Below are 13,517 nucleotides of genomic sequence, written 5' to 3'. Positions count from 1 at the left end.
AGTCACTATGTACCAAACATCAAGTGCAGACCATGCCTTCAACTGATCTTGGGGAGTTATTGTGGACCTGAATTTGGTGGCTACTAAACAGTAGTTGTAGTAGATGAGGAGGTGGTGATTTTGAAACTTGAGAATAAACAGGAGAAACCATGTTACTAGAAAGGAGGTAGAGTTACAAGTATGGTCTTTCTTTCAGACTTTATTTTTTTCATCACTTCATTGTGTTTTCTCATGCTGCTTCCCCATTTTGGCCAACCAAAAATGTATATATTTTTCTTAAAGGCCATAGTGAATTTCAATGAAAGGGTACAATCGGGTGGTCCATTACATTCCTGGAGGACTGGAAGCTGGCTATAAAACCTTGCCTAGTAATCTTGTGTCTTTGAGCAGGGAAAATGGGCAAATTGTGCTTAACTTCAGCCCTCCAGGCCTGGCATTAAGTACCCCAGAGGTAGGGTGAAAGACTGCATTAGACACTTTTGGTTTTTGAGTCCACATCAGTTGAAGTGCCCAGCAGCATGCCAACACACAATTAGCCAACATGATTTCCTGAAACTTTAAATTGCAGTGCAGGTGCCTTGCCTCCTTTATTTGATTAGCTTGCAGAGGGGAGGACCAGCAGCAAATACCTGAGTAAAGTCTGTGTTTCAGCAGGTAGCTGGCTTTCTCACTCCAACTTGATTGGAGCTATTTTGTCAGGCATTGATTTTGGCGAGCCCCTGTGTGGATGTGAGAGATGGCTGTGACAACTTGACTCTTTTGTATAATGGGCTATTTGTTGAGCAGTATGCCATTTCTGTTTGAAAATGTATAATGTTAAGATAACAGACCTCAGACCGTATATATATCTCTATAAGAAAGCATTCCTCTCATGGGAAATTGGCAGCCCACCTACCTGTATGCACTGACAACACATTAGCCACCTGGAGGTTTTACCCAGCATGGGAAAAGCCTACATTTGATTGTTTAACAGTGATGCGCATATTGAATATGAATGCAATAAACATCACACGGCTGTCTGTGACAGCTGAAATGTTGGTATGTAATTGGGTTAGGATTGGCACGTATGCACTGTATTTCTCCATCATGGCTTTTACATATGGTGTGAACATCTGCTTACCAGGTCTGAACGTGACTGTGATTATACCTACAGCGATATCAGTTCCGCTGTTAGGAAGGTGTGGAGAACATGCTACAAATACTATATCTTATTGTGTAGCGATTTCTCTCTACAATCATGACACATGCATTCATATCACACAAATGCAAATGATGTGTGTCAACATTTATTTATTTGTTTGTTTGTTTATTTATTTATTTTGTATGTATATAGTAACAGTCCAGCCCACAAGTACTACCTGGCCACGAGTCCGGTGTCAGGAGCTCTGTACCTGTCAGACACCAGCAGTAGGAAGGTGTTCAAGGTGAAGTCTCTAAACATGGTGAAGGATGTGGCTAAGAACCTGGAGCTGGTGGCGGGGACAGGGGACCAATGTCTTCCCTACGATGAGACACGCTGTGGGGACGGAGGCAAGGCTGTAGAGGCGACTCTAACTAACCCCAGAGGTGAGATTTCACCATTATTCTATTTCACCACAGAGATGTCAGCAAGCATTTACATGAAAAAATATATATCAGAAAGTCAACTAAGCAATGCTAGCAACAAACAAAACATAACCAGTTAGAAAGATGCTTACTTACTGTTAGCCACATTATTTAGCAATAAAATGCTGTAGGCTAGAGCTGTGAACCAGATAGCTGTTCTTATAACATTTGTTTTGCGTGGTCGCTGCTCACTCTAAGAAGAAAGGTTGTCCAGCTGTGCCTGTTTTTATTTGATTTAATTGGAATCTTCCGAAAGGGAAAACTGTTGAACCTTTATGGGTTTATCCAGAGGACAATCTAAAGAATTGGATTTATAACTACATAAAAATATCTTAAATCTGATTGGAAAAGTCAGATTTTATGTTATTCTTTGCCTTCCAACTTAAGAAAATCTTTCCTGCTTAGAGCAGATATGCGAAGAAAACATACTTAGCCTGCTGGTTTGAACATAACTTAAGCTGCTGACAGCTTTTCTGTAAAGGCATTATGTAAAATCTTGATTATGGCTCTTGGAGAGATGCCCTGCTTCACTGTTTAGTTACAGCTCTCTGAAAATGCTTGCTCTAAAGCACACTAAAAAAGAAATATTCATGATTTCATAAATATTTTAGCATATTTACATAGACCTATAGTCATATTGGTATCTATAGCATTTTAGTGAAATACATTGTTGACACGCTGTATTACGCTGTGTTTATCACAGGTGCTCAAAATATCCTCCTCTGTATTGAAATTATATGAGATGCAGATTAGAAACTATCTGGACTGGATAATATCACCTTCCAGCATTCAGCCTGAAATTGTTAGCAAAACTTGCAGTGCAAGGCCAAATTATACAGCCATCATCCATCACAGGCTGGAGATGGAGGGTCGTCCAGCACTGAGCAGTGGATGTTTAGTGCTCTGGGTTGTTCATTGGAGTTGTGGGGCTATTTAGGATGGAAGAGGCAGTGCAGGCATCTTGAAAGAGCTTTCGTTTTACAGCCCAGATCAATGCTTCCCTCCATTTCCAGAAATATAGGTATAATGATATTTTCTCTCTCAAGATTTCAGATCGATGGTGCATGGGCAATGTGTTGTGTATTTATCAAAAGAAAAAAGCTTTCGCTACAAAAGACGCTGATTACAGACACGGGGTGTTATAGCTGGCCACACCTATTTCTGACTGTTATATGATTGATTAATCACCCGATCACAGGCTTTCTTATATCTTTGTGATCACACCTCATCTCTCTCTTGCTGTCTCAGTCTTTCTTTGTCAGCACTGTGTTATATATACACATTCATTAGCACTCCTAAGGTGCATCTCAAAACAATATCATGGAAAGAGATACTGGATTTTTGATTTCCACATCTGCTTAAAACACACACAGACACACACACACACAGACACACACACAGACACAGACAGACAGACAGACAGACAGACACACAGGCTTAGTGGTTAGCACGTTCGCCTCACACCTCCAGGGTCCGGGGCTCGATTCCCGCCGGGGCCATGTGTGTGCGGAGTTTGCATGTTCTCCCCATGCTGCGGGGGTTTCCTCCAGGTACTCCGGTTTCCTCCCCCAGTCCAAAGACATGCATGGTAGGCTGATTGGCGTGTCTAAAGTGTCCGTAGTGTATGAATGGGTGTGTGTGAGTGTGTATGTGATTGTGCCCTGCGATGGACTGGCACCCTGTCCAGGGTGTACCCCGCCTTGTGCCCGATGCTCCCTGGGATAGGCTCCAGGTTCCCCGCGACCTTGAAGAAGGAGTAAGCGGTAGAAGATGGATGGATGGATATATATGTATGTGTGTGTGTGTGAGTGCGCCATTAAGCAGACGTTGTTCTTTGAACTACCGCTTTGTCTCATTACCTTCATCTTAAGACAGGATCTAATAATTTATAATAGCACCCAAACAGACCGATCAGTTTTACTTGGGATTGGTCTCCCTTTTTTCTCAAAGGTTGAGTGTGTCCAAAATAGAAGGCAACTTAACTGATGCCTTGCTGCCTATGTTGTATCATAAAATCATAAAAGCCAGTAGTTTGACAGTTATAAATCTGTAAGGAAATAAAAGGCAGCATATGTCATGACTTTGCCAAGATTCTGACATACACTAATAAGCTCTAACCTCAGAACCTTAGAAGTCGATTAGCCTATATGGGAAAAAAGGAACAAATGTTCAGTGACTACACTAGTTATTTCTTGTCAGAAATATAACACTGAGTTAAAACAAATAGAGGTAATATATAGTTATACTCTAATTGTACTCAACGATGCTAGGAAATTCTGATGTTTTGGTTTGGTTTGGGTTTTGTTTGGGTTGGTTTGTTTTTAGTTTAGTTCAGTTTGGTTTTCTCAGACTGGTCAGAATGCCTGTGCAATAGTACAGAAATATGGGATCATTAGGACAGCCCAGGATACCTTTATTCTGCCTTCAAAAACTTTCACAAATCAGTAGGGATTTCTAAAGGCAACATTCTATACAAACATATATTTCAAAGATTACTCAATTCCTAGGCAGCACTTAACATTTTGAACACATCATTTGTGTTGGAGGCAAAACCGAGTGTCTGAGATGCATTTCCCTCTTTTTTCATCCTCTACTCTAGGCATTACCGTGGACAAATATGGCACCATCTTCTTCGTCGATGGCACCATGATCCGTCGAATCGATCAGAACGGAATCATCTCCACGCTGCTAGGCTTCAACGACCTGACCTCGGCACGTCCCTTGAGCTGTGACTCAGTGATGGACATCTCACAGGTATACTCCTCCACTTCGTGAATCATCATACTGCAGTGTCGCCCTGTCGCAGGACAAAATAAACACATTGCCTGGTTGCTGTCTGAGCATTCGCGACATATATAGCAGCATGAGCACCCAGCAGACTGCCACCCACACCAAATGCTAACAGTCACCCCAGGCAAGGACACGGTGCTCTCTAGAGGCATAGTGGCTTCCATTAGGGACATGATAGGGTCTGGCACCAGAGGGGGGAAAAAACAGAAAGCTCTGCTTAACCCCTTTACTTTGTAGTTATTATGGTTAATAACAAGCTGCATGTTGTAAGAGATCATTCCAGTTTGAAGTAGATTGGATTTAATTTTTATTACTACTTATCATGAAAGGCTGAGATTTTAAATTGCAAAACAGGAAGAATTTATTATTCTGAATTTATTCACAACCATTTAATGAACATTTTTACATGTTTTTAACATTTTTTTGGATGCTGGTTACTGAGCTGCTTCACTGAATGTACAAAAAAAAAAAAAAAACAAATTTATAGAGTCTGTACGGAGGAAAATCTCTCCATGTGGGTAGTAAAGTGAAAAAATGAGTCCTGAGAACTTAAAAGGGTTAATAGGTTTAGACCACTTAGGATTTATAAGCAACCTTTTATCATATGGCTTAGTGAGCATATCATTAAAAAAATAAATAAAAGATTCAATATGCCCAATAGTACAACAACGCTAGTTTAAATGTGATCTTAGACCTGTAAGAAATGTTCAGCCAATGTATGAATTAATTGTGCTATTACTGGAATGCAGTATAACTCTTAGTATCATAAGAGTACCAAGAGTTTCCTTCCTCAACAGTTTTGTTCAAAATAGGCATATTTGTTAATGAGAATGATATTTATTAATTCGAATATAGCTTTAAAAGCTTTAATTGGTCTAAACATACAACCCTGGGGAAAACTGTAAAAGCTAAAAACAGTTGACTGCTCACATAACGACACCAACAACAACATAATTGATCCATTTTAGGTTGGATAAAAACGCAGGTACAATTTCACATCTTAAGAAAAAACTCACCCTTAACCTCTGAACTACATGACTGAAGGCGCTTGCTGTAATTTGTGGAAACATGGAACATTCTTCCAAAAATACTTTCCACTGAGGAAGTGTCCAAGCTGTGATATTTGATTTGTGAAATTTTTGGGTCGTTTCTATTTCAGCCTCTTTAGCACAAATGTTAGGGCTGCGTCTGTGCTAATGAAATCACAAATGACCTGGAAGAGAGTCTTAATTGAGAGTCTACTGAATGTGAGCACCTTTTTACAAGACCCCCTTTACAATCCAATTTGTATAAGCCATAATACAGTTAGAGAGTAGACAGAACAGTCTCGGTAATATTAAGTCTGATCCTTGAGCAGTATAGCATGTTCATATGTCAACTCTGCTTTTTTCTTCCTGGCTCCCCCTGAGTGTGTGCGTGTGTGTGTGTGTGTGTGTGTGTGTGTGTGTGTGTGCGCATATGTGTGTCCTGATTACCATCAATGTGCCTCAGTTGCCAAAGTAAGAGAGGCTTTATTTTACAGGAAGGATGCCGAGCATTGTATATACGACCTACAGCTGCCCACCCCTGTTCCTTTGAGACACTGAGCTCCCCTGAAACACACATACACACACTCAGATGTCCTAACACATACACACAGATACATGCAGTCATCCTGAGACATCCTGACATATCAGACACATGCACACCATCTTTTTTTTCCTTTTTTGCCTCTCTCTCCTCACTCTTCCCTTTGGCAAACGCATAACTGAACACACATACACACACACTCATAACCAGACATGTAGACACTCACAAGCACTTACTCACACCAATATGCTGAAACTTCTGAAAACCCTCAGCCGTGATGACAAATCACACTCATTCCTGCCACAGACACTCAGACAGTAAAAAGCATCCATTATAAAAATTCACGGGCAGCTCGCCGCCCGCTGCTTTATGTACTTTCTGTACTCCCTTCTGCAACACTTTTCCCGGCTACTTTTTATCCTCTTCTCATATCTTGTTGTCAAACTTATGTTTTTAAGATTTTCTAGACTATGCTTATACATTCAGTAGGCCATGTTTTTTTTTTATCTTTGCAATTCTCTGGCTCTCAGATTAGCTGTGATCTTTGCATGTTCCATCCATCCATCCATCTTCTATACCACTTATCCTACAGGGTCACGGGGAACCTGGAGCCTATCCCAGGGAGCATCGGGCACAAGGCAGGATACACCCTGTACGGGGTGCCAATCCATCGCAGGGCACAATCACATACACATTCACACACCCATTCATACACTACGGACACTTTGGACATGCCAATCAGCCTACCATGCATGTCTTTGGACTGGGGGAGGAAACCGGAGAACCGGTTTTTAACTAAACAGTTGGCACTTTGGTGAGAAATATTGCCAGCAGCATTCTCTCTGATACTTAACAAGGCGTTAGATGGTTAATGTAGATAATTATTGCTTTATTCTGGACATTGAGTCCAGTACATCCCTGTTTGAAGATGTGAGCTAGCCTGTAGACATAAATATAGATTTGTGATTTCAGACAAGGTCAAAAACATTTTCCCAGACATTTTCGGTTAAAGACACCTGTCATGTATTCTGCATTTTATATAGGGATGTACCGAATGTTCGGCAACCGAAATTATTCGGCCGAAAATAGCCAAAAAAAAAAAGCATTTTCGGTGTTTGTCCAAATAAGTGAAAATGCCAAATAAATTTGACCGAACAATGACGTGTTTGATGACACTCCAAATAGCCTAGCAATCAGAGTGAGATGCGCGAATTTCACGACCTCCACTTCCGGCAGCACACTCGGAGCGATGAGGGGGAGCGTACATGCACGAGCTACATGCATGAGCGCATGCTCTTCGGCTGTTGACAACCGTGACATTGTTTACTGTGGACACATGCGTTTGTTTTGTTTATGTTCCGGAGTATTCTGTCATGTCGCGAGACGTAAGGGAGTAGAGTACAGAAGCAGGTAAAGACGTATTTATTTAAGGGAACATAACATTAACAATGTATCTAACTATACTATATCTACTATAATACTCCACGAGGTGTACAGGATGCGAGCGGTACATATCCTCAATATAATCAGCTGTATAGAACCGAATAGAACCATTTTTTGCACTCTTTAATGCACATTTTGTTGTAGGCTACAGAGTGTTGCATTCTTTCAGCAGTCAATTATAGGCCTAACATAGGCTATTCAAGGGGGGCTCAAAGATGACCACATAAAAATATTTTTATTTTACTCATTTATTTATTTAAAGTTATATTGTGCCTTGTTGGTAGCCTATGCCTGCTGGAATGAAAAAAAAAATGTTCAGTGTTAAATAAATATTTTGAAATTGTAGTTTTTGTAATTGATTTTTTTTTTTGAAAAGCGAGACAAAATGGTAAAAAGCACATTTTGACTATTTAATTTATGCAATGGTGAAAAAAATGGCAAAATAAATGGAAAAAATGCGAAAAAACGTGTTCGGTATTCGGCCTTCGGCTTTCAGCCAAGTTTTTCATTATATTCGGCTTCGGCCAAGAATTTTCATTTCGGTGCATCCCTAATTTTATCATATGTGGCTTAAAGAGGTGAGAGTGTGTATGCACAATATAGCTAAAAGTATGTGGACCATAACATGTGGTAATATGTGGTAATATGACCATAACACCGATATGAGAGTGTATTTGTATGCTGTAGCTTTACAATTTTCATGCACTAGAACTAAGGGGTCCAAACCTGTTCCAGCATGACAATGCCCCTGTATACAAAGCGAGGACAGAAGAGTGTTTGCCAAGATTGGTGTGGAAGAACTCCAGTGGCCTGCACAGAGCCCTGACCTCAACCCCACTCAACACCTTTGTAATGAATTGGACCACTGACTGTTCACCAGGCCTCCTCACTGTGCCCGACCTCTAGCACTCTCCTGGCTGAACTGGCACAAATCCCCTCAGCCACACTTCAGAATCTAGTGGAAAGTCTTCTCAGAAGAGTGGAGGCTGTTACAATGGCAAAGGGGGAACAACTCAATATTGGCATCCATGGTTTAGGAATGGGATGTTTAATACTGAGATGTCCACATACTTTTGGCCATATAGTGTATGCGTGTGTCCCTTTGCATCAGTGTTTGAAGCCATCCAGGCTTTTGTACTGAATTCCCACCCACACACATACCCTCATGAAATATTTATCCAGGTCCGTTGACAAGGAATGGATTTTAAGAAAAATGTCTTCATTCCATACTAATACAGCTGCTGATAGAAATAGGAGACATTCCCCATGCCAACTGTCCACATGGGCCACAGACTTGTAATGGGTCTTATTATATAAACCCAGATGCTTCAATAAATGATTCATGGACACAACACAGCTGTGAAGTGATACTGTACATGGGGAGGGTTATTTATGTATGTATGTGTGTGGGTGGGTCCTGTTATAAGCACTGCCTTTTGTTACGCTTTTTAAACTACTGAGATTACACTGGCAGAAAAAGACCAGTTTTGGCCACTCTGACCAAAACACAATCTATAACACCCGTGAAGGTGAATGTTTTTACACTGCAGCGCAAGCTCTAGATTAAGGACTTGAAATTCATGTGTATGTTACATACTACTGTATGTCATCACAGAACCAACCAACCAAGTCCCTCCTGAGACTGAGAAGGTTCTCTGAGATTCAAAAACACTCCCGAGTGGTAGTTTATTATTAAGGAATGAAAGTGCTTTATAGGAAAGTACTCAGCTTCTCATCAGACTGCATCACACCACCTTCTCACTGATTTTACCCAGTAATTTGTGTAATTAATTTGATTAATAATGGAATGGCATTATTTTTATCCATTTGTAGTTGCATTTAATGTTGTGGAACAGTCAAAAAACAGGTTAGTTCCTGTTACTACTTGTGTTGTAGCAGTTATAAACAGTCATTCTCTCACTTTTTAGACCAAAAAACTAACGTAGCTTGTCATGTTACCGAGAAACCAAAAACCACAAAGTTCTTAGTACTGAATAGTCTCCCATGACTGAAAACTTACTGACCATTACAAAGCACTGACACTGGAGACTCCTTCAAGAAATGTTAAATAAATAGCTCCTTGCAGAAAGCTTCAATATATCAAGGATTATATATCATAACTTGTTAAATAACAGTTTTTTTCTATTCATTATTAGGTTTAGATTATGTAGAGTCTTCGCCGTATAAGTCCCTGCGATTGAGTTACTATAGAAACGATAATGTATGCACATGATTCACTTTGCCATTTTTCACAAATTTGCACAGTAGCTTGGTGGTGGAAGGAAGTTTTTGTTGTTGTTATTGTTGTTGTTGTTGTTTTTTGCCAGATGCTGTGCAGTGCTTATCCTGACATTTCTCTTTCTTCTGAGAAAAATTGATTTGTCCTATTTGATGCATCCAAATCAATTTGCTGCTTTTAAGGTCTTCTTTTAATAGACTACACAGCATGCTGGCTTGTTTTTGATTTTTTTCACCCAGTACATTAAAAACATCTTTTAATCAAGCAACATTGCCATGACCACTACTGAAATAAGATCTTTCATATTCTACCCCTAAGAGGGCACTCACAGTTGGGTTCCTTTCTACTGTTTATAATCATACTCTGTTGCTCCTTCCCACCATGGAACTGAAAAAAAACAAGATTTTTTTTTTTGGTGTCTTCACTATCTTGTTATCCTGTAATCAGCACCTGAATCCCTAATTGCTGGGGTGAAATCATTTCCAAACTTAATTTAGCCTCTTTCCGTCATAACTGAACTGCATTCGGATATTCCTGTGTGAAGGCTAAGAAAAGGGTTTTTCGATTAGTGAAAAAAAAATTGCAAACTAACTGTGTCTGCTTTCGTGTCTTCTCACAGGTACGTTTGGAATGGCCCACTGACCTAGCTGTGAGTCCAATGGACAATTCACTCTATGTGTTGGATAATAACGTGGTGCTGCAGATCTCAGAGAACCACCAGGTCAGGATCGTAGCCGGTCGGCCCATGCACTGCCAGGTGCCCGGCCTTGACCACTTCCTGGTGAGCAAAGTCGCCGTCCATGCCACTCTGGAATCCGCTAACGCGTTGGCCGTGTCCCACAATGGCATCCTGTACATCTCAGAATCTGATGACAAGAAGATAAATCGAGTGAGACAAGTTTCCACCAATGGAGAGATCTCTCTGGTCGCTGGTGCCCCAAGTGGCTGCGATTGTAAGAATGACCCCAACTGTGACTGTTATTCAGGAGATGATGGCTATGCCAAACATGCAAAGCTCAACTCACCATCATCGCTGGCAGTTTCGCCTGATGGAGAGCTCTTCATCGCTGATCTGGGCAATATCCGGATACGTTATGTACGGCAGAACAAACCTTACCTCAATCCTCTTAACATGTATGAGGTGTCATCACCCATGGATGATGAACTCTACTTGTTTGACACCAATGGCAGTCACATTTTCACCCAGAGCCTAACCACAGGTGACTACCTGTATAACCTGACTTATTCAGGAGCAGGGGACCTGAGTACCATCACAGACAAGAACAAGAACAAGGTAACCATTCACAGGGACACTACAGGACTGCCTCTCTGGCTCATGACCCCAGACACCCAAACATTTTGGTTCACCATTGGGACTAATAATGCCCTCAAGAGTGTCGGTGCCCAGGGCCAAGAGATAGCCATGATGACCTACCATGGGAACTCAGGACTACTGGCCACGAAGAGCAATGAAGATGGGTGGACAACTTTCTATGAGTAAGTAATATACAGTCTTTTATACATTTCCGAGTGGCAGTAATTTGTAGGGCTGCAACAACACATCAGTGACATTGATGTACTGTAAATATAAACATAATATAAAATGATGCATTAAAGACAGAGGAGATTTGAAAATATGTAAAGCAGAGCTATAGTGTGCAAAGGAAATCTGTGAAAGTACAGGAGCCAATGTGAAATCTTCTGGAAGGACCGTTGAAGAAAAAATACACTGTTCTTGCTTGGCACAGGAGCACAACAGCTGTGCATATGAAGCTATGTGAAAAGAAAGTACCGTAATTTTCGGACTATTGAGCGCAGCTGAATATAAGCCGCACCCACTAACTTTAAAAAGAAAAAAAAATTTGTACATATATAGGTCGCACTTGTCTATAAGCCGCAGGTGTCCACATTGTAACATGAGATATTTACACAGAAAGATGTTACACGGAAAGATTTTTTAAACTTTTAATTAAATGCGTACCGTAAATGCTTTTTCCGAATAGTGCCTGTAACACGGCTGGTTAAAAAAAATAAAAAATATAGTTACCTACCAGGAAAAGTCATTGATCGCTATCTTCATCTTCCTCCTGCGCACTAAAACCACTAAAGTCGTCTTCTTCAGTGTCGGAATTGAACAGCCTCAGAATTACCGGTACTTCGTCACACACTTCCTCAGTCTCTCTTTCGTTGTCGCTCTCAATGTCACTTACGTCTCAAGGCAAATTCGCCCTTGAGCTTGTGCGGTCCTCTTCATCACGCAGCAGTCCAGCCTTTCAAAACCCGTTGGTGATAGTAGATTTTTTGACACTGCTCCACGCTGTTAGGATCCACTGGCAGACTTGAGCAAAAGTTGCTCTTCGCATGCGGCCAGTTTTGGTAAATGATTTCTCGCCGCTAGTCGTTCAAGCCTCCCACTCAACTTGGAGTGCCACTTTAACTTGAAAGCTGCATCATATGCATTTCTTCGTGTGTTTTCATGATGAGGGTGTGTGCATGAAGCGCAAAATGACTGATCTGAAGAATTTAGTGTGAGTGTGTTTGATTTAATTCGAACAGTTTCATTGGTCCACTGTGACCTGTCCGGTAATTTCATTGGTCCGATGTGACGAGGCTAAATGTTTTGGCGGCATGAAGTTCGTTAGCCCGTAAAAATCCATCAATTAGCCGCATCATTGTTTAAGCCGCAGTGTTCAAAGCGTGTGAAAAAAGTAGCGGCTTATAGTCCGGAAATTACGGTAGCTGAAAATATGCTGTATCAATATTTTATTGATACATGTTTCATAAGCTGTTGGTAAAGACTAAGTAGTGCCATGTAGCTTTGCAATACTTAAAAAAAAAATAGTACTCAGTTGGAAATAGTACATAGTGGTTAGAGCCCAGGGTTTTCACCTTGGACTACTATAGACCAGACCAGTTTTATCATATGTATCTGCTTCTACATCTCCAAAGTTTCTACTGCTTTGTGTCTAGACTCTAGATCATACAGTATAAGGGTGCTTTCACACCTATTAGTCAATTTGCAGAGTCCAAATTAGAGAGTTAAATATAGACAAACCTTTACTAAGCGCGTACGTATAGAAAGTACAAAAATCACCCACAGAGAACATGGAGTCGACACTCCAATACTAGATAAGAGACTGATTTGAAGCACAGAGAGAACTCCTCAAAGAGACTGTCTCAGACCGCTAATTTTGGTCCGCACCCAAGTGTGATTCCAGTGTTCTCACCTGTCCGAATGAACCTCATCAAAGAAAAGACACCAGGGTTAGATTCAAATGCACTGAATGTAGCATATGTGAAAGCATCCTACATTTCTGTCTTCTGTTGTGACAGTACAACGCCACAGGAACTTTGCAGAAGAGTCAGTTACTAAGCAAGAAAATCCTCGCCATTCAGTAGAAGGGTTGACAGCTTTAGATATGATTCATAGCACAAATAATATTTTAGATATTATAGATATTCATGTTGATGAGAAAGCCTTTAACTGAAGACTCAGAAAGAGAATTAATTATTAATGAAAGCAGTCAGTGATTATCAAAGAATTCATTACTTGTAGCCCTGCTACTTTATGACCTAAGACTGGTTGATGTGTGATTATATGTCAGAACTCATTGGTATCTGGACAGTGCAGTGAGTCAGATTGTGCAACCAGACCACACTTTGGCAAGAGATTTGGCTGTGGCTCAAGTTGCCATGGCTACGCTAACAGATCAAAGCTGAAATTGGGACATGGTCAAATAAATATGCTCAATTAAATCCGCCTCTGTGCAGGGAACGTATTGGGTTTCACAGCTACTTTAGATGAGGCTAAATAGTTCCAGTCTGTTTTATATTCTGGGGTTTAATATGTTCCTGTGCTTTAGTTTAGGTT

The 13,517-nt window shown here is 40.7% G+C and overlaps 1 protein-coding gene across 2 annotated transcripts in view; it reads left to right on the top strand.

Moving 5' to 3' along the window:
- Positions 1–13,517, top strand: part of tenm4 (teneurin transmembrane protein 4) — a 220,303-nt gene that overhangs the window by 179,348 nt on the left and 27,438 nt on the right. For both annotated transcript variants that reach the window (XM_053647427.1, XM_053647425.1), the window contains 3 exons: positions 1,334–1,566; positions 4,205–4,359; positions 10,266–11,143. In XM_053647427.1, the coding sequence (XP_053503402.1) occupies positions 1,334–1,566; positions 4,205–4,359; positions 10,266–11,143 (1,266 nt within the window). The remainder of the gene's footprint in view (positions 1–1,333; positions 1,567–4,204; positions 4,360–10,265; positions 11,144–13,517) is intronic.

Source organism: Ictalurus furcatus, chromosome 17 (genome assembly GCF_023375685.1).
Source record: "Ictalurus furcatus strain D&B chromosome 17, Billie_1.0, whole genome shotgun sequence".
Lineage (NCBI taxonomy): Eukaryota > Metazoa > Chordata > Actinopteri > Siluriformes > Ictaluridae > Ictalurus > Ictalurus furcatus.
This window is presented reverse-complemented; position numbering and strand designations above follow the sequence as displayed.